At 40.3% G+C, this 27,754-nt stretch overlaps 1 protein-coding gene and 1 long non-coding RNA gene across 3 annotated transcripts; both read left to right on the top strand.

The window, feature by feature from the left end:
- LOC109194544 (uncharacterized) lies at nucleotides 1-26,098 on the top strand (the record flags this gene model as incomplete). Its single annotated transcript, XM_025904609.1, has 11 exons — nucleotides 1-173; nucleotides 2,948-3,652; nucleotides 12,144-12,294; nucleotides 12,414-12,520; nucleotides 12,724-12,860; nucleotides 13,917-14,053; nucleotides 22,077-22,414; nucleotides 23,565-23,631; nucleotides 25,051-25,110; nucleotides 25,223-25,328; nucleotides 25,800-26,098. Coding segments are annotated over exons 2-11 (2,044 nt in total), but the record flags the coding sequence as incomplete, so codon positions are not given.
- Nucleotides 6,221-10,330, top strand: LOC112845059 (uncharacterized). 2 transcript variants are annotated; one of them, XR_003217855.1, is made up of 3 exons: nucleotides 6,221-6,474; nucleotides 8,439-8,594; nucleotides 9,023-10,330. It is a non-coding gene; the product is annotated as an uncharacterized LOC112845059 (long non-coding RNA). The 2 variants fall into 2 exon arrangements; XR_003217854.1 differs by lacking the exon at nucleotides 6,221-6,474 and having other exon boundaries at nucleotides 8,300-8,594.
- Nucleotides 26,099-27,754: the final 1,656 nt, after the last annotated feature.

Raw genomic sequence — 27,754 nt, 5'->3', positions numbered from 1 at the left:
TTAGCTGTTTGCCACGAGCTAGATCGGATTGCTTGAACAGGAAGTCATTACCTGGTTTTGAGACACTTTTTTTCCTTGTAAAAGTAGAGTTATGGTGCATCTGTTCTGTTCTGTGATTGGCTGCTTCTGTTTCACCCTTCACGTGATAATTCTCCGTCACACAGCAGAGAGAGGTAATCAATCAATCAAGCCCATTAACCTGCGGTCATGAAGACATTCACTTCGTTGTCTGCTCGACTTAATTGATTATTGGCACAAGTTTATTGGTTTTGATGGTGGCGTTCATGGACGAAGACGGTGACGCAGGTGAAGACTTGGGTAAGGATACTGCTGCCCTTTAATGTTATATTGGCTTGTTTAAGCCTTTTCAATTGATGCACGCGGACAACTTTTAACGCCATTTTTAACAACTTTGAATGACGTCTTATTTAAAGCTTTTATTTTTTCCCCCTGTGAGTGAAGCTCCCAGTGCAGCTCTGCTCCGCGGGACGACTTAAAACACGGTTATTACGACCCGGTGTTTGGAGATGGGACAGCCCCTCAGAGTTAATTAACGGTCAGGTGAGGTGGTGGCACGAGGCGGCGCACGGCTGGGACACTAATTAAGCCACCGCAGGCTGCTGCTCCCCGCGAGACCGACGCGCGTTTTATTTGACCTGCGGGTCACCTATGGCGTTATTTTTGTGCCACTATTCTGAGCGCACATAAAAAAAATTTGAGCGAACCTAAAAAAAAGTTTGCAGGTGCAAGTGTTGCATTTTGAGGAGAAATTTATTTTGAGCGAAGAAAAGCTGAATTTGAGTGAACAAATTCATTGCGTGCAAGAAATGTATTTCAGTGTTTGCTATTATCCATACACACACAATAGCAGCCCCTCTCGCTCAGTTTTTGCATTTGCGCTCGCTCGCAATTAGAGCATTTATGGAAATATGTGATGTCTTGATGAAACAAGCAGATATTTGAAGTTTACACAGCACCATTCTCGCATGAAAATATCTTAAAAGTTTATTTTGTGACCCAGAAAGAGTAATATTTCAAACTCCGCCACTCTGTGTTCCTCTGCCACTGCCTCGTTTGAGTTTGGACGAAATGGATTCTGGGATATTGCATTTCGTCACTTCGAGCTTATTGGAGACCAGAACAGCCAATCAGATATTTTTGCATCCAAGTCTGTGATTTTTCCCTCATATCTTTAACATCCTTTGTCCAGTATATCCACTACTCCCCCTACACGTGTTCAAACCGTCTCGGCCTTCCTGTTCTAACTTTGTCTACAGAGTGCTCAAACTGGGAACCGTTTGAGCACTGACCGTCTTAAACAGTCAGGCCTTAACACTGTTCATTACGATGGAAACAATAGAGGATGGGTGTTTAGAGGTGGTTCAGTTACAGCAGAATTAGGTTTTTGTTTTTTGTTTTTTAAAAAGGGGAAAATGAAAAGAATGACATTGAACAACAACTTTTTTGGGTGAAGGAAGCATTTGTAGTTTTAGTAGTTAACACAGGAAAAAAGGTGTTAGTTCACTTTTCCCAACACTGCAGAGGCCTTATGATAGAGTGGGATTTCATCCTGTCTGGTTATCAGGGTTAACCCTGGTTTTTCTGTGCTATTAAGATGGTTCACTTCTTACCAGAGTGCTTCACCATGATAACTTGTTCCCTAGATTAGAGATCATTAGGTCTGAAATCAGCGTCTACTGACCTGTCAGTTCTCTGGGAAATGATACCATTCCTGGAAGATTCCTCTGACTTCCTGTGTGGATAGTAGGTGGGTCTAGTGTCTTCACACTTCCCCGATGATTAATAAGAGATATATATTTTTAGATACACCTCTTTTTTCCTTATTTTTTTCCCCTTCCACTGTTGGCTGGTTTGTATTTAATTTGCACATAGACTATGAGCCTTTGAATTCTGTTTGTTGCATTTACTCTTCACTTGCTCTCAGATCATCAACCAACATCAAAGCTGCAGCTGAAAGAATGAGAACTAACATTGTCTTCTAAACATTAATTTAGTCATTTACTCATTATAATCCATGAGATTCTGATAAACAGTGGGCATTTTGCTGTCTTTCTCTCCTGGCTTTAAATAGGCTAAACTTTATTACTCTCTTTTTCCTGTCTTACAAAGCACTGAGTGTCCATGCATTCATTCAGCGCTTTCAGTATTTATCTACTGTGCAGTGCTTTTCCTTCACCACCGCTGCTTTGTCTGGAGCAGCTGTGTTTATCTCAGTCTGTATTATGTGTTCAACCAGTTCATGGTTTTCTAATATTATAGACTCATCTTTTGAACAATCAGCTGCTCTGTTACTAACATCTGTTTCTGTTGATAATGCCACAGATGCCACCCAGTTTAATGTGAGTGTGCAGGTTAAAACCTAGGTTAACTTGGTGAGTTGATAAAAGCTTCATGTGTTCCTGACTAAATATGTAAGGATAAGGGAATCCAGATAACACAAAGACAACCTGAGTATGTTGAACTCGATTCATAGTACTTGGCTCCAGCTTATGATGACTTGAGGTGAGAAACATTCAGTTTTCAGGAGCTTGTTAGGAAAAACACGCAGGTCAGAATCATTAACTGGGCATATTTTTGCAATATCTGACCAAATAAACTGGGTAAAATGATCCTTAATGAAAACATAGTGCAGTAGGCTGGAACTTAAAGATCAAAGCCTTCTCCTAACTGCCACAAAATGAATTCTGACTTTGAAGTTCTTGAGCCTGTATTCATTTTTCAGACTGGCCTGATCCAAAAATTTATTTCTGTTATTATTTGTATTCTTGTAGAAGTCAAGATGATAGATGTTGATGATAATTATGAACTGATTAATGTCCAGAGAACTATATTAATAGAAGGTAGGATGCTGAAGTAAAACCAGATGAGTGATTTTTAGTCCAAATTTTTAAGTTAAAAAGCAAATTCTTGCTTTACTCTGTTGCAGACTGTCCAAGCCTTCTGTGTGAGGAACTGGAGGATTTGTCAAAAAAACAGCAACCGAGGGAACATGAGCAGGAGGAGGAGGAGGGAAACGGAGGAGGAAGTGTTTAGTCAGTGGGAGGATGAAGAGGCAGCAGAGGAGACATGGCGAGAAGAGAAGGACGGGGAGGGGGGGAAAGAAGAGAAAGTTGTGACAGAGGGAGAAGAGGAGGAGCAGGTGAAGCCTGAGAGTAGGCTGAAAGTGGTACAGGAGGTGCAGATGGAAGACGACAAGATTGAGAAGGCCAAGGAAACAATTGCTGATGAACAAGAGAGTAAAGTGACAAAGCGCTTAGCACAAAAAGATGAGCAGAAGAAGAGTAAGAACAAGCGAGGTAGGAAGCAAAGTGAGCAGGTGAGAAGTAAGGGAGGAGTAAAGGATGTTGGTGAGAGGTCTGAGGAGGAGAAGACAAGTGAGACACAGGAGGTGCCAGCGATGAGCTCAGAGGAGACCTCGGCTCTGACAAACAGCTGTGACCTCTCTGACCCACTCTACTTGGGGTTTGTGGGGACAGGGCTGTGTTGTCCCCCAGTTCCCATCCCCCTGCTGTACTCCTCACAGCCTCCTGTCTCCATCCAGCCCACATGTCCTCAGCCACAGAGTAACAAAAGACCTCATAGCCCCCTTCTGCCTCACAGTGTCCCGCAGCAGGGCCCACAACCACTTGAGGTGAGAGGAAACCATTCATGTGCTCATACCTGATGATCTGTGAACCACTTGAAATGTATTTTCCCTTTCATTTCTTCTTTAGTGCTCAAGATTCATTGCACGCTGAACCTGAGTGACACATTCACACCAAACTCTGTTTGTATGCTGCTCTATTTCAGACATGCAGATTTAAGATCTTTCTCAAACTTAAGCCAGTTTCAAACATGAACCCCAAGAATGTTAGGAAATCATGTCAGTACATTCCCTGAAGTGGTTCTTTTTCACATGTAAGAGCTTTGGATGCATTCTCACTACTAATATTCTGCTGGGTTTTGTCAAGGATGCTCTCTGAGTGTCCTTGTAAGGTTCTTGCCGACCCACGTCAAAATAGCCCTAATTACTTGAACTGAAGCTAACTGGACTTGCATTTTTGGGGGTTTATAAAGGTGTGTCTCCACTCACATAAGATGCTTCTTTACTTCTTAAATGTCTGAAGGCCCAGGTATTTAATCCCTGATGGGGTTGTCACTTTAAATGTGGTCCTAATAGATGTGGACAAGCCTGTTATGTCCGATTTAGACTTCTGCTGGGAATCTTTGTAGTGCCTGCAATGTAACCTACGTAAATGGCCAACGTCATTGCTGGCATTTATTGTGCATTGTGTTAATTACAATGTGCTAATGTCCTGGTCTTTTATATGTAGTGCCAGCCAATAGGAAAAAAATAAAACCCTGGGAGTAGGGATTGATATCTGTTCCTCAAGATTTTTCACTTCTTTATACATTCCCTTACATTCATTCCAATAGTTTCCACAGTCTCCCTCCAGAAATTTGCTGACATTTGTGAGTACTTATATTAATACTATTATTATTAATGTTCCTTATATTGAGGAGATGATCGTTACTTTCACTGATAAATTTTAAAACTGCAGTGAAAAAGGTGAAAAAGAAGAAGAAGAGCAAAGCGGCAATCGATGGTGCTGAAATGGCCAATCACAATAATCGCGGGCTACGTTGAGCTAACATGTAGTCACATTGCTAGGGTGATGCACAAGAGGTTACGCCATAGGTTTTCACGGGGGTTTGAGGTTAAGACCTATATGTTTATATTTATATAAACATTTGCAGACACATTGGAAGTTGGTGCGTTCCAGAAACAGTGAGGAAAAACTGGATTTGTTTTGGTTATTAGTGATAAAAACACATTCATGGATTGAACCTGACCAGTGCTCTGTGTATAGCTTATTTAGCTAGTCAAAAATACACAACAGTGGCAGTACAGATTAAAAACACTTATTCTATTTATTCAGGTACACACTAATAGCTACTGCATAGATTTCTTGCTGAATCATAAATCTCCAGTCAGTCTTTAAGGGTCATATGAGTCAAGATGTGACTCCTCTGTGAGACATTGCCCTGCCATATTGTTGTGAGCTATTAAGGTCACATGAGTCAAGCTGTGGGGGTTGGGAAGAGGATTTCAGGACTGCATTATAGGTGGCTGATAGTTAGCGTCACTACCTCCACTCAGTGGTGGTTGTTCACAGTGCCTCTGTCTGTATTCTTGATCGAAGATCTCTGCTCTCCTATGTAAAGGTCCGAGCACTCCTCACTGCATTGCAGGGTGAACAATGCGTTCTTTAGCATGTGTCGGAGTATTTTGATTAGGTAGTTTTTTGTGAGGGTGTTGCTGTGTCTGAAGTGCACTGGGATGTTGTGCTTGGAGAAATTTCTCCAACAAACCTGCCAGATGCTGTCTGAGTAAAGCATGGAGGATGCAGGATACATGACGCCCACTCGCTTGTTGTGAATACTCTGGATAATTACCTGTAGCATCCTCATATGGGTTCAGGTGGAAATGATTCTGTATTAAGCAGCGCAAAGACAGTTTATCTGAATGATTTGGACATTTGTGTCGAGAGAATTTCAGGGTTACAGTGTGTGAAAAGACAAAAATAAACACATTATACTTGGCTGCTGATCATGAAGTTTAACCTTTAACCCAACAGTTTTGCATTTTCTAGTAAATCTCAACAGGTTTCTAATAATGGCTCATTCAGTGTGTAATTACAGTCTAGTGTGTATGAAATATGCACACCTAGAGTCCTCTGAATTATTAATGATGCAGCTGTGAAAATGGCATCCTGGATTTGAATGTTTGTCTCAGTGTGTAATGTCGTGTGATATCCGTAGGTGACAGATTCTTTGAAGCCATTAACAAGCACATTGAGCGTGTGGAGAATGATCTCATCTCACTGAAAAGCTATGTAAGGTGATAACGGTAAATAAATTGTTCTTTACTGTTATTTGCCAGGATGACACTCTTGGACCCACAGCATGCGCTGTGCTAGTAATCGGTACTTTTAATGTTTACTAGATAATGTTACGGGTTCTACGACAGCAAGACGTTTCAATTTGGCGAGCGCTGTACTTCAGACCAGATCAAATCAGAAATGATTGTTTGTTTTTGAACTACGCTGGCCTGAAGACAAATTTGTACAGAGACTGACAACTGAAATGTGAGTTCGGTAGAGCTGGGACAGTCAGACAGTTACCACACTGAAAAAAATGCAATAGGGTGGCTGTTGAATTTGCATAGAATTACTTCATATATCCAGCATGACTAATTTAAATTTCACATCTAAACATATTTTTGTCTTTTAATTTTCACATATTCTTTAAGAATATTCATTCTTTTAGAATAAATCATGTTGAAAAGAAACAAGTTAGTCGTGTTTTATCCTCAAGCTCCGCCCCCTGGAAAGGAAAAATCGGCTGCACTGTCCGCCATTTTTGTCTCTCGCTTTGGAAAATCTACTACCATCTGGAGTTTTACACTTGAAGGTAAATAAGATTTTAAAGCTAACACACCAGTGAGAAAGAGTGTAGACCCTTTATATATGTGGGCTTTTACTGGGGTGTTGTTATTTTACAGGTATGTGGGCTGTTTATCGAAAACCAGGAAAGGCCAATGTTAGGCTCCAGTTAGCTAATGGTAACCGAAATTATGCGATAAGCAAATTAGTAATTAACATATATAATGTGAGTTAATATTGTTTATATATTCTTTCAGTCTAAATTAACAGACTATTACAAACTTGCATCGGTGTCTGTAGTAAGTGGTGGTACCTGCAGTGTCTTAACCATTAAACAAGCTAATGTAGGGCCGGGATATGACTAGTTTGTTGAAACATGTCTGCTGCCAATGTGACTGCGCACACATGGTAACATTACCAGCACATAGCCACAGCCGCTATAAACATGCTAAAAGGTCAATCTAGCTTCTGTAGTCAGCAGCTGGAAGACTCAACACAGACCCAAGATTCAGTGTAACGGTTATCTAAATGTTGTGTGTCCTGTTTGTAAGCCCAGAAAAAGAAATTAAATAAAATGACGACCTGGAGCTTCAAGCTAATGTAAGCGTAATGCTATAGCATAAAGCTAATGCAATGATGAGGTTGTTAAATTAGTAAAAATACAGTAAATATATCCAACATGAATAATTTATATTTTTGGTCTAAACATAATTAAGTCTCACGCCTTTCACTTGTTTTAGAAGGATGTTCAGTCTTTTAAAACCAGTCATATCAAAATAACAGAAAATAGTTATGTTTTCTGTTGAAACTCCACCCCCCAGGGTGTGTTCTGTGAGGGAAAATTCACTGTGGCGGTCCGCCATTTTTTGTCTTCGCTTCGTTTACCTTTGGTGCTGAGCTTTACTTTGTTGAGGTAAACTTCAAACTACATGTTTGAGAGGAAACGAAGAGAACATCCATTAGATGGGGAAGTTTTTCTCATGAATTGCCGTTGAGCAACATAATGGAAAAAACAAGTCATTCCTTAAGTTAACTAACGATAATGCTAGCTTAAGCTGCGGGACAATATTATGTGCATTAGCTTTTTTTCAGTGTGTGCCCAGTCACATTCGCTTGTTTTTTTTCTCAGTGAATACAGACTAACTAACTTGTGTCCATTTAGTTAACTGGTTGTACCTAAAATGTTTTAGTTAAACAGTTAAACAAGCTAGTTTGCCATGGGTGGGCTGTGTGTGTGTGTGTGTGTGTGTGTGTGTGTGTGTTCGGAGGGGGGGTGGGGGGTCTTCACTAAAGTCGGTTTATTTAGGGCATGACACCTATGCAGTACTCATTAGGAGAGGAAGTGCATGACTTGGGGCTTTATTTCATGTTCTGGGGCAGTGAATGTAATGTACTGATAACATGTTAAAGACAAACAAAAACCCAACAAATTATTTTAACTGATTTATAGAGAGACTGAGAGGAGGGCTTAAAGAGATAAGAAAAAATGACAATATAAATATGTTTAATTTATTTTTTCTGTATCGATATATGGTGCTTATCCCTGCTGAAGGGCAGATTGGTGTTGCTTCAGAACAATTCTCTAGCGTTGTTACGTAGAGGTGTTACAGTTAAGGTTTTAATAACATTATTTTATTTATTAGTGAAGCTTTGCATATGTTATCTCACATTCTGTAAGGTAAATTTTCTGGAAAGGTCAAATTAATTAATTTAACTAAGTATTAATGAAAGACCTTGATGTGTATATGACACTAATAGATGTAGTTTCTGGGTCATTTGGCAGAACTGCAAAATGGCCAGAAGGAGGCAACTGCTGTGGTTGCAAACAGGCTTTGGGTGGTATTGAAGTAAGGGCAACTATGGAACTGCTCAGCAACATGGGAGCCATAGCTAATAAATAGTAATATGACAAAAATAACAACTTTGTGTGGATGTAACCTTGTGAGATCTGAGATTTTGACAGCATTTTTATGTGACAACTTCTCTTTTTAGATAAATGCAGAGTTTAAGCGCATTACCACCATGCCACTGCAGTCCAGATTACTCTCGCAGATAGATGTGCTATCTGACAAACTAATAAAGGTCTTCAAAAAGCGAGGAGGACAAAGAGGAAGAAGACTTCAGAACATTCTGGAGCCCACGGCCCAGGTAAGAAAAAAAAAAAAAAAATTTGTGTATACACTTTAGGGAAAATAATAATTTTAACCAAATGCTGCTTGTCACTCTATGCCAGGAGTATGTTGAAAATCACCTGGGATTTTCACAATTTACCATGGGTGCGGGTTTTTTTTTTCTTTTACCTGCATTAGAACTATGTGTGGAGTTCATAGTTGAACACCTCTCTATGCTCTGACAGTATTCTGCTTCTTTGCGTGGAGATTTCACTTCAGAAATGCATTACCTTTTTAAGCATTCTGAGGACTCAAATCACACGCTGTAATGAATCCATTTTTGTTCACCTAATGTGTTAATGTTAACATTTTTTGGAATAGTGACACAGATTAAAATAAGATTTGGTATAATGTTCTTTGACCTGTGTTCTGTTTAATTAAATTTTGGATTTCTGCATTTTCTAGGCCGCAGATGAAGCCATTATCCAACGATCTAATAAGGAAACAACCATGGGAATTTACATCATAAAGTCAGGAGATACCAATGGCAGCCCTGAGGACATCGGGATAGTCCTTGAAGGCCAGAGAGTCTAGCAGGATTTGGATAACTATACCCTAGCAGCTGCAATGCTGTTTGGACTAATGTACACTTTGAACCTCACCTACCCACTGGAAAAGTATACCTTGGAGGTATTATAGAAACTGTTTATGGAGCTCAAAAGGAACAGCCTTTCAAAGAAGGCCCAGGTTTTCAGGACCAGACTGTACGATTGAACAGTTTTCCAGTTATGATGTGGGAACAACAGGTTTACCTCTTCGAATATGTACCATCCTTTCTTTTAAGCCAGCACTGGTAAAGTTGCAGTACATAGTGAAACTTATTTTTCTGGCACTTTTCAACTTGGGGCCTTTATTACTGCAGTGTTCAGTGTTCACTTTTCAAGCCATGGCTCTTTTGAAAAAAAATTCAAACTTTGAATGTCCATTTTTCTCAATGGAAATGGTGCCTTGCACCAATTTCACCAGTTAGCAATTTCTTTCCCAAGGTGCACCACTACAAACAGATTGCATGGTCTAGTATTAGTGATTGTGATGTTTAGTGATAGAAGCAAGCCAATACTAATCAGTTTAGGTCTCTTGGTTTTGTGCCTGTGGATTATAATGTTATTTTAAGTCTCCTTTTTGTGTCATTTTAATAATTACACCCCTTTTGCCATATTACCTTATGGCTCTTACATTTAAAAAACTATTTTTTACATAAGCGTGATGTCATAAGGCCCCACAGTGTTGAATCCAGGTTACAGCAGATAACTTTGAGGAATGTTGTGGAATGTTTTTCAAGAGATGCATTGTACAAATATGACTCATGTATATTTTGGAAGCCTGAATTGAAAGTCCATTGTTACAACTGTGTAGTATTTTCAAAAATACAGGTCATTGTTCAAAAATGTTTTGTTTTTTTCTTTGATTGAAGAGAAAGTGTACAGTACATACAGTAAGATCAGCCTTAATTTAGTTTTATTTATTGAACACTCAATTATATATTAGATTATATATTATATATTAGAAATTTGTTATAAAATAAAATAAGCTTACCATAAAATAATCTTGTCAATATAACACATAGTAGTCCAATACAATTAACACAAAAAGTTCATGTCTGATAAACAAGTGGTTTCTATAAATATTTGACCAGAATGAAAAACGTAACAACAACATAAAAAAGTCATGTTCATGTTACCAGATAAATGTGTGCAGGTATAACATGAAAAACTCAGGTTAACCAAACATAACTTAATTTCGTGCAACCGCTTACAATAATTTTTTTATGTTTATCCCACTGATTATTTTTTTCAGTGCAGTTTGGCAGGAGAAGAACTGTTTATTTTCATAACTGATCAATCTTTAAAACCCTTTTTTTCCTCCCCCCCCAAAAATCCAAAGTTAGCGGTTGCAGCTTTCCCAGTTGTGATTTATTTGTTAGTTTTTCTTGTCTCTGGGGTGTTTTGATATTGTGAGTACAAGAAAGTAATTATTAGAATGTAATGTGTTAAATTTGCTTAGATGAGAGGGTCCAGCAGTAGATCAGATGAATAGGAAAGGATTTGTCTGTGTGTTTCAGTTTGGCTTAGCTGTAGGCTTGAGTGTGTGTACTTGTTTAGAGGGAAAGGAATTTATGGACACTGGGGGTCTGCTGTCATAAAAGGAGACGGGAAGCTACAGTCGGGGGTTGCTGATGCTGATGCTTGTACCTTTAATAAAAACTCTTAATTGTTCTAACTTAGAAGTAGGTTTGCAGGAGACTCTCCACCTTATCTGTAAATGTAAGACAACAAGAGGCCAATGGCCCAGTGGATGCAGAGTGGGGGTCTCAGTGTTTGTAATATGTTAACTCTGTTTTCTATGTTGTGTAGAGGAATTTGGTTAAGCTTGGGTGAGGAGATTACTTTTATGACCCGAAGGAAGTCACGTATGCAGAGACACACACAAACAGTGCTTTGACTGTTACGACACACCTACATGCACACTCACTCACGTGCACAGACATACGCACAGGTACGCGCACACAGTCACTCACAGGCAGGGATAGCTCAGTAGGTAGAGTGTCTGCCCCATGATCGGAAGGTCGGGGGTTCGACCCCACTGAACGGCTACCCTGAGGTACCCCTGAGCAAGGTACCGTCCCTACACACTGCTCCCCGGGCGCTGCACTGGTGGCTGCCCACTGCTTCACTGGGTGAATGGGTTAAATGCAGAGGAGTAATTTCCCTTCGGGGACTAACACAACACACTTTACACTTATGCACTCAAATAGACATACGGGTACGCGCACACACAGGCACTCACGTGCTCGTGCATACACACACCGACACAGAGTTTACAGCACACCATGGGTCCCTTCTACAAAACTGTGGTTCACAGACAAAGGAGTGAAGATTTTGCAGAGGGACACCGGCCTTGCACGTCTTCCATTCTAGAAGATGCATGCTTAAATGAAGATGAAAAAAGATGAATAAAGGTTTTGTGAAATAACTACTGAGTCCGGTGCCATCTCTGGATGCTCAAGGAATAAAAAAGAACCAGGGTGAAACTGATTTCGTAACAATATGTTTGAGTATTGTCTGTCATCAGAAAAAGTAAACAGTTTGAAGACATTACATCAGGTCCTGGATAACTGCGGTGGGCATTTTTATATTCACTAGATTTAATGAACCAAGCAATTAACAGAAAATTAGAAAAATCATTACCTGCTGGCTGCAGACCTGGAACAGACGTGTTAATATCACATATGGGATAGAACAATGGAAATTAATTACTTCCTGGAAGTCCTAAATGAACTTTTATTTTTTTGGAAATGATTGCTGCATTGCATTGTGTGGGCTGAAACATTCAACTCTGCACTGCACTCAAAGGTTTTTTTCTTTCCCCCCCCAGACGACTCTCCAAAATTATATTCAGCTTTTAAAAATGTGATAATTGATACCTGATTATTTAAAATCCTTTTTGAAAGAGGAAAAAAACATTGGGACATTTTACTGAATTTGACTGAGAACATTTGTGCTGAGGTACTGTGTCTTCATGGCAGATGGAGATAACGCAGGTATACCCCACCCAACATAGCACCAGGGGCCGAGGTCGAGCCCTCAGCTTCCCACTGCTGCCAGGGATAGAGTCTGTGGACAGCTGCCTGCTGCCACCTGCACCGAAGAAGAGAACACGGATTGACTACAGCACAGGTGAGGGGAAACGTCTCTGTGTGTGCTCACATTTGACTGCTATGCAAATTATTGCCCTGTAATGTGTGTGTGTGTGTGTGTGTGTGTGTGTGTACACACTAACGTGCTCTTGCGTACAGATCAGTTAGAGCATTTAGAGGCCCTGTTCCAAGAGGATCACTATCCGGACGTGAAAAAAAGAAAAGTGATTGCTGCTTCAGTCGGCGTCACACCTCAGAGAATTATGGTTAGACTCTTACTCTGTTCATCTTCTGTGAAATTTTACTGAAGGCTTATTTTGTGATGTTTTCCTTATGAAGATCTACTACTGGCATTTTTTTCTTTGTGTTCCTGAAAATCCCATCTCATCCTCTGTAAAGCAGTTTCTACCTTTTTTGTTGGCCTCCTCAGTCTTTTATTTGTTTCCCCCTGAATGTTTCTGGGTCCCAGGTCTGGTTTCAGAACCGAAGGGCGAAGTGGAGGAAAGTACGTGGTGTTACAGCAAAGGTGGAACACGGACAGAGTAGAGCTGAATACAGTCCACATCACCAAATCAATCCCACTTTGCCCACACTGGCTCACAACAGGTATTTCTGTTTCTTTCCTGTGTGTCTGTGTAGGTTTGCAGTCATCCAGGTCATGGTAGTCTAGAGAGACTAAAAAAAATAAGGTAGATGGACATATTTAGGTTTGAAGGCTGTACACTTAAAGAATAAAGGTCACTCTTTTGAGGATGCCAGTGCTCACATTTTGGACTAAGAAGACAAGATGGTTTGAGAGAGATGTAAAGGAGGTCATTTGATCTTGCAAAGGGTTCTTTGGTTAAAAGGGAGTTTTTTCCTTCTTGCTGTTTCTTGCTCCTAGGGTGTTGTTTGATTGCTTTCTCTGCATTATTGTAGGGCCTTTACCTTACAATGCAAAGTGCCTCGAGGCAACTGCTGTGATTTGGCACTATATAAATAATCCAGAATTAAATCCACATCCACTGTGACAATGGATGTCGAGACAATGGTGTACCTGCTGCTCTGTGTGTGGCTTTTTTGCGTGTGTGTGTGTGTGTGGGGGGGATTTCCCTCGTTCTTGGCTTTCAGAAATGGTAGTTTTGATTCTTGTGATTAAGTCGCTCTCATGACTGAGTTACGTCTGTTGAAATCACATTTTTGGATAGGCTCAGATCACTTCGAACCGGAGCCGAGTAGGTACTGAAAGTGTTATTGCAGTGTCTTTACTCAGTGTAGTCAGGTACCTTAGTGCTGATTCAAACCCTGCCTCAACTGAGCTATTAAGGTCACATGATGAGGTTGGGCAAGCCCTCACAGTGACTTTACCCATAACCCCTGGTGATGGTAATAACCCACTGTCTTTTTTTTTCTTTTTTTTTCTCACACCTTGGCTCATGTGAAGAAGCTCTGGGTTAATAGTGGGTCAATGACCCTCAGGACCACTTCCAAAGGGGACAGCCCCCCCACTAGGCGTTAAATACCTGGGACTCTTTTGTTTTTTAGAACTGATGAAGCCTCTTGGATGAGAGGTGAATTATCTTCACAAATGAACAGAATCCCCCCCACCTCTCTAGATTTTTATCTCTGTACTTTGATTTGATTCATGCTTAAGTGCATTTTTGTTCTTTGTCTTTGTTTTAGTAAGGGAGCCGCTTCTTTGTCTCGTTATTATGCTCTCAAGCTACCCCAGCTTGCCCCTGTGCCACCTTCATTCCCCACCATAACCACTCAGAGCCCACCCTCCCACAGCAGCCTGTTGGCCAGCCTCAGCACCCCAGGTGTGAAAATCCACACATGCACATTTTACCAGTGTTGGGCAAGTTACTTTGAAAAAGTAATTCAATTATAGTTACTAGTTACTACTTCAAAAAAGTAACTGAGTTAGTAACTGAGTTACAATATCCATCCATCCATCCATTCGCTTCCGCTTATCCTTTCCAGGGTCGCGGGGGGCGCTGGAGCCTATCCCAGCTGTCATAGGGCGAGAGGCGGGGTACACCCTGGACAGGTCGCCAGTCTGTCGCAGGGCCAAGAGTTACAATATTCTAAAAGTAATTAATTACTTGGAAAAGTAACTATTGCGTTACTTAAAAAAAAAGAAAAAAAAAGAAAAAGAACGTTTAACCCCCTGGGGTCCAGGGTATAATTGGCCATTTTTTTACTACTCTTGATTTTCCCTCCACATTTTACCTTTAAAAACTATTTGCTTTGCCTTGTTTGGTGTCATTCTTTTTAGCACAACCTCGCATGCCTGAATTTACAGTTATGTTCTCATTTTGTCATACTGTATAACCAGAATTGATCTAAAATCAGACAAAAACCATAAAATCAGAGTAGAAAAAGTTATATTTTTACTGTAACAACCACAAACATCTTTAATGAATCATATTTCATAACTTCAAATGCAAATATTAATTGTAAATTTTAAAATCCTATGCACAAGTTTTGCAAACAACAAATTTATTTGCATCCATTTACCTTGATTTTTTTAAATAACCATTTCAAACTATTTACAGAACAATCAGCTGTTCTTCAATAAGATGCCACACAAATTATTTGTGCCACTCCAAAAAAATATTTTGTGTCCACTACAAAGGAGAACATCACAGCCTGATACCTGCAGGTCTGACAGCAGCAGGTGTATCACTGCTGTTTCTACCTGGAGACAGCAGTCGCCTCATTGTTCTAACACACAACACAAAACTATCCACAACACTACACACTAACTACACAAGACAACACATTAACTACACACTCCAAACACGCTAAACGTCACAAATCTCACATCTCAAAACTCACTCTCTCTCTTTTTCTGCTCTCTCTCTCTCTCTCTCTCTCTCTCTCTCTCTCCTAAAACTTCCCCTGTTTTGTTTTGTTTTTTTGCTCATAAGCAGAGAGTGCTTGCTAGCGCTAATGTGGCGAAACTATTGAGGAAAAAACGCCGCGTATATCTTGTTTATCACGACTCTGGTTTTACGTGGCCTATCAACACAATTTAAAAACTGGTATATATCACCTTGTTGCTTTGTCTTTAAGTGGTCACGTGATTGACTTACCACGACTACTTTATTCTTCCTCAGTCAAACAGCAGCACTCGATTGTTTTGCCCCCTGAGCTCCAGGTGTTGTGCTAGACAGCGATCATGATTGCCGTCCGCGGGAGCGCGCAGCTGCTTAAAACTGTAGCGTCCAGATTACTTACAGCTACTTCCGTGCAGCTGATATAAGATGCGGTAAGCTGAACACAGCTTCAACCGTCTGTTTGTTGAAAAATAGTAACGGACCGCGTTTCCTTGTTAGTAACTGTAACGGCGTTGTAACGATAGGAATAGTAATTAGTTACTGAAAAAAGTAACGCCGTTAGTAACGCCGTTACTAGTAACGCCGTTATTCCCATCACTGCATTTTACGACACCCTGCTTTTAATGCATTAGCTTGATGAGCATTCAGTCTGTCTGTGAGGAATTCGGTTTATCTTATTAAAATAAACGACTCAACCCAAGTTCAAAATGGCATACAAAGGTGTTAAAGATCGCATCACCCTTCAGCTGAGCTATGATGTTAGTAAGCTCTGTGCCCTGTTGTTTTGCACATTATTACACATTTGCCTAATAAGCGGGAAAAGACATCCAGTGCAAAAATAAATATAAATAATTATTAAAAAGAATCTGCCAAATCAAACATGCATGCTTTCCCACTGTGGCGAGCCCTTGTGTATACGTGAACAGCTGAAAGTAGCATTGGAAAGAAAATAGGTCCTACATAAAACTGCTCATAACGAGGTTTTTGAATTTTTGCTTTGTCTGTTTAATCAAACAAAACTAAAGCTGTTAAGTTTTTTTGTCTTCTTAGAGCCCTGCAATGTGAAGGCCATCTCGTTCCATTGATGAAAATGGAAACCTCACAACAAAACAATCTAGATGGTTAAATAAGTCTAAAGGTCAGAGGAAAATATGTAAACTTGGATTTGGGATTAAGTTTCCCTTCAACCTGAATTATCATTCCTTTGTGAGGCCCTGATGAATGATTACAATCAGAATACTTTATTAATCCCAAAGGAAATGATCTCAAACCGGACCAGCTTAAATTCTTTGATATCTGGATGATCAAGCCGCGATGCAGTCTCCCCACCTCCATCATTCCTTGGAATTGTTTGCCATTTTTTGCCATAAACGATTCCCTTATCGATTCCAGTCGCCCCAAAAGACGTCACCACGTTGCGGAGCGTCATTTACCTGGCAGGGCGCCTAAGCGGCTCAAACGCTCAAAAGTTTGGTTATACTTTACGAGAACGGATGACAACAGGGCAACTTGCAATACTTGCAAAGTAGATATTTCATTTAAGGGAGGAAACACTACGAATATGCAAAAGCATTTGCTCACAAAACACGCCATAACCTTAAATGAATGTCGTGTTTTTAATTCCGCTCCGGACTCGTGAATCTCAACCCAGCAGCAGCGGTAACGTTTGCACGTCCTCTCCCGTTAATGCGGCAGATAAATAATAATAAATATAATTACTCTATAATAAATCATTACTGTGCGTTGCATTTAGGTGACCATGATAAGAGACACAGACAGAGTCTGGCTGGCTCAGATGCTGGCAGTTCTCGCTGCAGTCTACCGGTAGCGTCTCCTTTCAGGCCAGGATAGACGAAAGTCACCGAGCAGTGACTAAGTTTGTGGTCAAAGGCTTGCACCCATTTGCCACAGCAGATGCCCCCGATTTTCGGTGAATGTCTTTAATTGTAGGCAGGGACATTACTGGATATTCTTGTGTAATTGCTACAGAATAATTTATGTTATACTTTGTTAATGCTACAGAAGAACATTTATTTTACCTTTACAATTTTTTTTCCTGGGGACCCTGTGACACCCCATTGAATAGGCGTAGGCTGTGGATCTCTTAAGGTCTCACGGTTGGGTTTGTAAGGCCATGTTACTCCTAAATTTCTATCTTGTTCAAAGAGAAGATATAAAACAAATTTCTAAGCTAATCGACCTTAGTGTTCTCTTTTTAAAAAAATAAGAATCGATAAGAGAATCGATAAAGAATCGAATCGTTAAACAGAATCAAAAATGGAATCGGAATCGTGAAAATCTTATCAATACCCATCCCTAACCATCATTGAACAAGGATTCAGTTGTTCAATAATTATTTTTAATCTTGTATTATACATTGCTCTCATCACTGTCATATCATCAGCTTTAGTCACCATTCAGTGGTGCAAATTAGAAAGATCAGAAGCTTTGTAGTTGGATGTATAAATTACATGGTGATTTAATAAGGAAATGTATAGGTCAGCATCAGTGTTGGGACTAACGCGTTATTAAGTAACGCGTTACAGTAACTACGTTATTATTGTGGTAACGAGCACGGTAACTAGTTATTATGCCAAAACCAGGAACGCGTTACTCGTTACTGGGATTTAGATAGGCTCGTTACTCGTTACTTCGTGTGGTGGATATCGCGGAGCTTCCACAGATTCAATAACATTAGCAAGTGGTGGAAGCCAGCAGGTGGATGAAGGAAAAGGGAGGCAAGAGGAGAGACCCGAAGCGGCCGCCGGTCCGAGTGTCAGGTGAACTGAACTTCAGGTAAGAAGTTATGACCTGCAGTCTATCTGGGTCAGATATAAACCAAGTTTAGGTGGAGTTTATTTTCGGTATGCTGACATTTTCGTACTGCGTGCTAGCTAGCATGACGGAGTTTCTATACAGCTGGGTGGGTGCTATGTTACTAATGTTGAACTCTAATAATTAACCGTATGAACAAAATAGAGTTGCCAACCGTCCCGTAAAAACGCGTTTCGTACTGAGGTGAAAAGGAACACAGTTTGTCCCGGACTTCAGCTACAATGAAAAAGACACAAAGCTGAAGCTGCACAGCTGCCTCTTCTTCTCTCATTCTCTCCTCTCCCGTTTCTACTTCAATCACGAAACTGATCAATGATCAGCTGATCGGCTTTTCTCTCTTGTTTATTTATCGCCCACTTTGCGCCAGAAAGAGGAAACCAGCGGAGGTCGCGTTAAACAACAGCAGCACGTTTAAGCTTGATCAGCTGTTGTTAGAATTTATTTAATATTAATTTCTAGTATCAGCTGATGTTTGCTGGAGCCACAGCTGTAAAACTGCTGGTCATGATATCAGTTTGGTTATCTGGTGAGAGGGAAACATGCAGATGAAACCAGGAGATGTCCTTACTGAATCATCAGAGCTGAACAGGTGATGGAGAAACAGGTTTACCTTTTAGGTGACATGGATGAGTTGAAGGGAAGTTATGAACTGTTTCTGAGAGACAAATAACACCAGGATCCTTTTCTAAGTAGCTGACAGCTGGTAACTGTGCAGGGGTGGATCTAGCAAAGTGTTGCCAGGGGCCAGGTAGGGCATTAACAGGGAAAGGGGGGGACAAGGAAATACTTTTCTTTATTATTCTCATTTAAAATGTCTCGCTTTAAAAAAATAATAATTATCTGAGTCTTACAACAAACAATTGATAGATTGATACATATATACCATCAGAACAGTGTACATCACTGTCACAACAGCGTTTATTTTCATTCAAAGGCTTTATGATTTTTCCTATAATGGCGGGCCGGTCTCTAGTCAAAATGCCCGGGACGATTGTTTTGTCCCAGTCCAGCTCTGTATGCAGCTCATCTGCAGTCTGGTGTTACCTACATCTTCCTATTCAGAAGGCAGAATTTCCAAGTTCTGAGTACAATCAAAAGCACCACGACTGCAGTTTTTGTGTTGGATGTAAAAAGCAGGCTAGAATCATGGCGGCGGTCAACGACGGTCCAGGCGTGGGATTTCTCTCGTGGAAATGTGCACATTATTTTTCCTTTCTGTTGGTAGGTGGCACAGTGCACTTGTGGCATGTAAGCAAGATAGAAGACTGACAAGACTGATTATCTTGTTAATAATTTTACCTCCTCACTACGTACGACTCTGGATACTGTAGCTCCTGTGAAAACTAAGGCCTCAAATCCAAAGTCCCTGACTCCGTGGTATAATTCTCAAACACGTAGCCTAAAGCAGATAACTCGTAAGCTGGAGAGGAAATGGCGTGTCACAAATTTAGAGGATCATCATTTAGCCTGGAGAAATAGTTTGCTGCTTTATAAGAAAGCCCTCCGCAAAGCCAGAACATCTTACTATTCGTCACTGATTGAAGAAAATAAGAACAACCCCAGGTTTCTCTTCAGCACTGTAGCCAGGCTGACAAAAAGTCAGAGCTCTACTGAGCCAACCATCCCTTTAACGTTAACTAGTAATGACTTCATGAACTTCTTCACAAATAAAATTTTATCATTAGAGAAAAAATTACCAATAATCATCCCACAGATGTAATATTATCTACAGCTACTCTTAGTACCATCGATGTTAAGTTAGACTCTTTTTCTCCAATTGATCTTTCTGAGTTAACTTCAATAATTAATTCCTCCAAACCATCAACGTGTCTTTTAGACCCCATTCCTACAAAACTGCTCAAAGAAGTCCTGCCATTAATTAATTCTTCGATCTTAAATATGATCAACCTATCTCTAATAATCGGCTATGTACCACAGGCCTTCAAGCTGGCTGTAGTTAAACCTTTACTTAAAAAGCCATCTCTAGACCCAGCTGTCTTAGCTAATTATAGGCCAATCTCCAACCTTCCTTTCATATCAAAAATCCTTGAAAGAGTAGTTGTCAAACAGCTAACAGATCATCTGCAGAGGAATGGCTTATTTGAAGAGTTTCAGTCAGGTTTCAGAGCTCATCACAGCACAGAAACAGCTTTAGTGAAGGTTACAAATGATCTTCTTATGGCCTCTGACAGTGGACTCATCTCTGTGCTTGTCCTGCTAGACCTTAGTGCTGCGTTCGATACTGTTGACCATAATATCCTATTAGAGCGATTAGAACATGCTGTAGGTATTACAGGTACTGCACTGCAGTGGTTTGTATCATATCTATCTAATAGACTCCAGTTTGTACATGTAAATGGAGAGTCCTCTTCAGACACTAAGGTCAATTATGGTGTTCCACAGGGTTCAGTGCTAGGACCAATTCTATTTACATTATACATGCTTCCCCTAGGCAACATCATTAGAAGACATAGCATAAATTTTCACTGCTATGCAGATGACACGCAGCTCTATCTATCCATGAAGCCAGGTAACACACACCAATTAGTTAAACTGCAGGAATGTCTTAAAGACATAAAGACCTGGATGGCCGCTAACTTTCTGCTTCTTAATTCAGATAAAACTGAGGTTATTGTACTCGGCCCTGAAAATCTTAGAAATATGGTATCTAAGCAGATTCTTACTCTGGATGGCATTACCTTGGCCTCCAGTAACACTGTGAGAAACCTTGGAGTCATTTTGACCAGGACATGTCCTTCAATGCACATATTAAACAAATATGTAAGACTGCTTTCTTCCATTTGCGCAACATCTCTAAAATTAGAAATATCCTGTCTCAGAGTGATGCTGAAAAACTAGTTCATGCATTTATTACTTCCAGGCTGGACTACTGTAATTCACTATTATCAGGAAGTCCTAAAAACTCGCTGAGAAGCCTTCAGCTAATCCAAAATGCTGCAGCAAGAGTACTGACAGGACTAGAAAGAGAGAGCATATTTCTCCTGTTTTGGCTTCCCTTCATTGGCTTCCTGTTAAATCCAGAATTGATTTCAAAATCCTGCTCCTCACATACAAGGTCTTAAATAATCAGGCCCCATCTTATCTTAATGACCTTGTAGTACCATATCACCCTATTAGAGCACTTCGCTCTTGCACTGCAGGCCTACTTGTTGTTCCTAGAGTATTTAAAAGTAGAATGGGAGGCAGAGCCTTCAGTTTTCAGGCCCCTCTTCTGTGGAACCAACTTCCAGTTTGGATTCGGGAGACAGACACTATCTCTACTTTCAAGATTAGGCTTAAAACTTTCCTTTTTGCTAAAGCATATAGTTAGGGCTGGACCAGGTGACCCTGAATCCTCCCTTAGTTATGCTGCAATAGACGTAGGCTGCGGGATTCCCATGATGCATTGAGTTTTTCCCTTCCAGTCACCTTTCTCACTCACTATGTGCTAATAGACCTCTCTGCATCGAATCATATCTGTTATTAATCTCTGTCTCTCTTCCACAGCATGTCTTTCATCCTGTTTTCCTTCTTTCACCCCAACCGGTCGCAGCAGATGGCCGCCCCTCCCTGAGCCTGGTTCTGCCGGAGGTTTCTTCCTGTTAAAAGGGAGTTTTTCCTTCCCACTGTCGCCAAAGTGCTTGCTCATAGGGGGTCATATGATTGTTGGGTTTTTCTCTGTATTTATTATTGTGCTATCTACTGTACAATATAAAGCGCCTTGAGGCGACTTTTGTTGTGATTTGGCGCTTATAAATAAAATTGAATTGAATAAAATTGAATTGAATTGAATTGAATCTTGCTGGGTATCCAGTTACGGAAGCAACACATTAACAAGAGAATTCTGAGTAAAACCAAAGTTACTTTCCCTAGTAACTAGTTACTTTGAAAGTAACGAGTAACTTGAAGTAACTGAGTTACTTTTTAGAGAAGTAACTAGTAATGTAACTAAGTTACTAATTTAAAGTAACTTACCCAACACTGGTCAGCATTAATTAATAAGACAAAAGGGAGTCATGTTGAGGGCACAGGAAAACATTAGAATTAAATGGTATGCAGATGCTCTTGGCATATTTGAGGTGAAGGTGAAGTGTTTGAGGTTTCAATTACTGCCACTGAAGCTGAATTTTCAGTCTGTTTGGATCTGCATGTGTTTTCCATCCAGCTGGGATTACAGCGTACCAGTCTTACCCATGGGGCAACATGTGCAGTCAGCCAGCCATGCACCAGCGTACTCAGTGCCCTCCTGCTTACCCTGGCAGCTTGGGACCTGGTCGAGAGCACCAGCCTACCTCTTCCACCATCTTCCCTCTTCCTTCGTTCTTCCCTGGGGAGGACCAGGAGTCGTTGCATGCAAATTCCCAGGATCCTTCACTCAACCAGACTTTCACAAGCAGCACCACCAGCACTACCACCGTCCTGCCACCTGTGTCAACGCTCCTGCCCTCTTGCCTCAGGGTGGAGGATACTCCAGCCAGCGAGTCATTGCTAATGCCCTCGCAGGTAACGCAGCCTCTCCATAAAGCCCTGCAGTGCCCTCTTGTGTCAAATTGATTATGACAGTCCTAGAGAGATCCACAGCCACTTCCACTGCGACTTTTCTCCCATACATTTTTGAATTTAAGTGTGTGTGAGCATGTGTGCATGTGTTTCAACTGTCTATGTAAATATAATGTGTGTGAATTTCTAAATTTCCTGTTTTATTACTATTAGGATGTTCTCAGCCGAAATGTGAAAGCCACCAGGCTGGAGTTTGCTGGCTACAATAAATGCTCATTGCGCGGTTAATCATTTATTTATTTGCATTTAACTTCCTTTTATAATATAAAACAACAATTGAAGAATATTTTAGTTTTGTCTTTGATGTCCCTTTTAAAGACAGTTTGTTTTTGCTCAAATTGTAGCTTATTTCAGGTACCTCAGAAAGATATCTTGGTACCAGTTTAGAAATCAGAACGAGATGTGAAGAAACACTACACTGAAAAATAACATCACTGACTCTGTATTTTTTTTTTTTTTTTTTTAAATTGGCTAAAGAATTAATCAGGGACATTCAAGTCTGGGCTTTAGTCACATGTTCCAGGGGAAGTCAGGTGACCGAAAGGAGATCACAGGTACGCGATTTGGGGATGCTCAGACGCCACTATTTATACTAGCGCCCCCTAATGTGCCAGACTGAAAGTAGGTTGAACCAAGACATAATATTCAGCCTGCCACATACAGATGAATTAGTTATATATCAACTCACATACAATTACACCATGTAAGGTAAAATCATAAAGAAAACAACTCATTTTCTCTGTATAATTACTTAGTACTCAGAACTTCTAGGCTTAGTGTTGACTAATGAAAGAAAGTTGATATAATCAATTAACAAGGTAAAGGAATCTGATGCAAGTAATTAATTGTCAGATTATTATGAAGTGGAGACTCTTAAGTGTTGTTGGTGTGCATGTGGCTTAATTCACACCTAATTAAAACACAAAAGTTAAAATCTTGAGGAACATACATGTCTTTTGGTAGATTTAACTGAATAACCATACAAAGATCCCCCTTGCTTTATATTGAGAAGACACCGATTGTGAGCATCTTTGGTATATGGAATGGTCACATGCCCTAAATATGTCTTTACTGTTTCCCTTTTGTGTTACAGACAGAAGAAATGGATGTCACAGTTCCTACAGATGACCAGGACATCCAACTCCCTCATCTGGACAGAAGTAAAAGTGTTTCTGCTTTTATCATTTCAATTTTGGCTTAGAACAATAAAAAAGAAAAAAGACAAAAAAAGCTTAAAGCTGAGTCACAAAAAATGTTCAAGACACCCTTGAAGTAAAACAAAGTTCTTTATCTTTTAGCTAAATAAGGCTTTGCTTTTAAGAAAATTAAAGCATTTGTTAATGTCTGTGTTCTAAATGTCAAATAAAAAAGGTATTTCAGATCTGTGGACTTGTGTTTCTGAAGATTAAATAGCAATGCATTAAAAAAAACGGATTTTATTTTTTTAATTTTAGTCTTTTTATTCATAATTTTTGGTATCTGGAGCAGGTAACTAGTACTTTAAGAAATATGGCCTTCTGTGCAAGCATTGGGTCAAAAATAAATCTTCGTATTAAGATATAATACAATACAATTTTATTATATAGCACATTTAAAAAACCACAGGTATGCCAAAGTGCTTCACAGAACGAGTTAAGAGGAATAATAAATACGAATACAAAACACAAAATACAAAATACAAATAAATATGCTAACAGGCGGGTGACATAACTAACCAATAATATAGTAGGCACAACCCGAAAGGCTGAAGGTTCAAACATTCTAAACATTAATAAAGCGAAAAGATAAGTTACAGTACACTAAAAATGTGGGCTCTAAGAGGCGGGGAAAGCAAGGCTAAACAAATAAGTTTTTAATCGAGATTTAAAAGATTGAATTGAATCAGAAGCCCGAATAGCTAGAGGAGGTTATTCCTGAGGTAGGGTGCAACAGCTGCGAATGCGCAGTCACCTCTGGTCTTGAGCCAAGATCTAGGTCGCACCAGGAGCATTTGGCCTCCTGATCTGGCCTAAAGGTCAGAGGAAAATATGTAAACTTGGATTTGGGATTAAGTTTCCCTTCAACCTGAATTATCATTCCTTTGTGAGGCCCTGATGAATGATTACAATCAGAATACTTTATTAATCCCAAAGGAAATGATCTCAAACCGGACCAGCTTAAATTCTTTGATATCTGGATGATCAAGCCGCGATGCAGTCTCCCCACCTCCATCATGGCTGAAAAGTTTCGTTACATTTGCTTAGAACCCTCTGTTAACATTAGTTATTTTAAAAGTAAAATAACTAAGCCACTGGAAGAGAGGAGGACAAAGCTTGTCCACCAAAACTCCTTCAGTTGTTGGGTCGGTTATGTAAAGTAGCTGCAAATTTGACCTCAATAAATTTGTGGCTTTCATGGCATTACAAACATTGGTTTTTAACGGATTTTCCTACATATGAGGAAGTGTTTACAGAAGAATGAATCTTTGTTCAGCTCAGCGAACCTTCACACTGCAGGTTGAGAAAGTAAAATTACATAGAACCAAACTACAGTATCCCTGTCTAATCTTGCTTTCTAATTGCTTGGTTTTTATCTGTTAGGTGAAAGCAGAGTGATGGATACAGGCCAGCACCAGCTTTCATCTCAGGAGGTTTGGTGGAGTATCCCCCCCGTCCCATGCAGAGCCCTCCCCCTCTGCAGCTAGCCAGCCTTCCTCTTTTCACCAAACCTTTAACTCTGCAAACCCCACTCCCCCTCTCCTCAACACACCAGCCCACACCCCACCCCTCTTCCTGGATGCTCTGGAGGTGGCTCTACCTTGCCACCATGAGACCCAGTCTCTGCCGACTGAACCAGGTCAGCTCTACTCGCAGCAACTGTGACATGAATACTAGAGGATGCTTCAAATATGGATGAGTAGAGAGCTGACAGCAGGACAGAGTAGCAGAGAGGGATCTGTGAAATACTGATGTAGTCATGGCTCACACATCGTCTTAGTGCAGGGAGTCAGTTTTAGCTAAAATATGCTGTGAGAGATTGCACTTAGTCACTTTGTTCTTATACAATTATGGTTGTATGACTATAGATGTGTAACAGCACTAAACTTCTACTTTGTGCAAAATATGTTTATTTTTTATACGGTGGCAGTATCTATCCATGTTCAGCCACGCAGATGCACTGCATAGAATAGTGCACAAACCTCACATAAATAATGTGAGACCTGAGATAAACTCTGATTGTGTCTGTCTGGCTCGATATCACTAGAATATCATAAGAACAACAAAACCTACAGATGGAGCAATAATCAAAGATGTTTGTTTTTGGACTAATTCTGTTTGCGTGTCCTCAGTTTGCTCTTTGACTTGGACTACCTGACGTCTAGCCAGCAGAGCAACACTTTGTCTTACCAGCTCCAAACCTCCTACCACACCAGCCAGCCTCAGCTCCAACCTCAAGCATCTCTGCCCCACATGACCTACCTCACACACCTCCCTACCTCACCCCCTCCAGAGTCTAATCCTACCTCCTACCTGACTTTTGGCCCTGGAGGAAACTCGACAGGAGTGGTGACCGATTCCACCACGGGTCATGCCTACTTTCAGTCCCAGAGTGCAAGTCAAATCCTACTGCAGTCGTCTGGTCACCACGGTGAGTCACTGGGGTAAAATGAGATTGCATTAATTTATGTATTGGAAAAAATATGAAATTTTACTTTTTTTAAATTTTAAAATTTTACAAATGGAAAGTAAAATCTATACACCCTACATCAGTGTAAACTAACCGAGAAGTCAAAAGAAAGTTTTACTTGGTGCTTTCTATGTAAACAGATGTTTGCACCATCATTATGGATGGGTATCGAAACCCGGTTCTTGTTGAGAACCGGTTCCCACTGTTTCAATTCCTTGGAATTGTTTGCCATTTTTTGCCATAAACGATTCCCTTATCGATTCCAGTCGCCCCAAAAGACGTCACCACGTTGCGGAGCGTCATTTACCTGGCAGGCGCCTAAGCGGCTCAAACGCTCAAAAGTTTGGTTATACTTTACGAGAACGGATGACAACAGGGCAACTTGCAATACTTGCAAAGTAGATATTTCATTTAAGGGAGGAAACACTACGAATATGCAAAAGCATTTGCTCACAAAAACGCCATAACCTTAAATGAATGTCGTGTTTTTAATTCCGCTCCGGACTCGTGAATCTCAACCCAGCAGCAGCGGTAACGTTTGCACGTCCTCTCCCGTTAATGCGGCAGATAAATAATAATAAATAATTACTCTATAATAAATCATTACTGTGCGTTGCATTTAGGTGACCATGATAAGAGACACAGACAGAGTCTGGCTGGCTCAGCTGGCAGTTCTCGCTGCAGTCTACCGTAGCGTCTCCTTTCAGGCCAGGATAGACGAAAGTCACCGAGCAGTGACTAAGTTTGTGGTCAAAGGCTTGCACCCATTTGCCACAGCAGATGCCCCGATTTTCGGTAAGTGAATGTCTTTAATTGTAGGCAGGACATTACTGGATATTCTTGTGTAATTGCTACAGAATAATTTATGTTATACTTTGTTAATGCTACAGAAGAATATTTATTTTACCTTTACAATTTTTTTCCTGGGACCCTGTGACACCCATTGAATAGGCGTAGGCTGTGGATCTCTTAAGGTCTCACGGTTGGTTTGTAAGGCCATGTTACTCCTAAATTTCTATCTTGTTCAAAGAAAGATATAAAACAAATTTCAAGCTAATCGACCTTAGTGTTCTCTTTTTAAAAAATAAGAATCGATAAGAGAATCGATAAAGAATCGAATCGTTAAACAGAATCAAAATGAATCGGAATCGTGAAAATCTTATCAATACCATCCCTAACCATCATTGAACAAGGATTCAGTTGTTCAATAATTATTTTAATCTTGTATTATACATTGCTCTCACTGTCATATCATCAGCTTAGTCACCATTCAGTGGTGCAAATTAGAAAGATCAGAAGCTTTGTAGTTGGATGTATAAATTACATGGTGATTTAATAAGGAATGTATAGGTCAGCATTGATTAATAAGACAAAAGGGAGTCATGTTGAGGGCACAGGAAAACATTAGAATTAAATGGATGCAGATGCTCTTGGCATATTTGAGGTGAAGGTGAAGTGTTTGAGGTTTCAATTACTGCCACTGAAGCTGAATTTTCAGTCTGTTTGGATCTGCATGTTTTCCATCCAGCTGGATTACAGCTACCAGTCTTACCATGGGGCAACATGTGCAGTCAGCCAGCCATGCACCAGCGTCTCAGTGCCCTCCTGCTTACCCTG

The sequence above is a fragment of the Oreochromis niloticus genome, unplaced genomic scaffold (genome assembly GCF_001858045.2).
Source record: "Oreochromis niloticus isolate F11D_XX unplaced genomic scaffold, O_niloticus_UMD_NMBU tig00002662_pilon, whole genome shotgun sequence".
NCBI classification, from domain to species: Eukaryota; Metazoa; Chordata; class Actinopteri; order Cichliformes; family Cichlidae; genus Oreochromis; species Oreochromis niloticus.
Note: the sequence above shows the minus strand (reverse complement) of the source record. Positions and strands in the feature narration are given on the sequence as shown.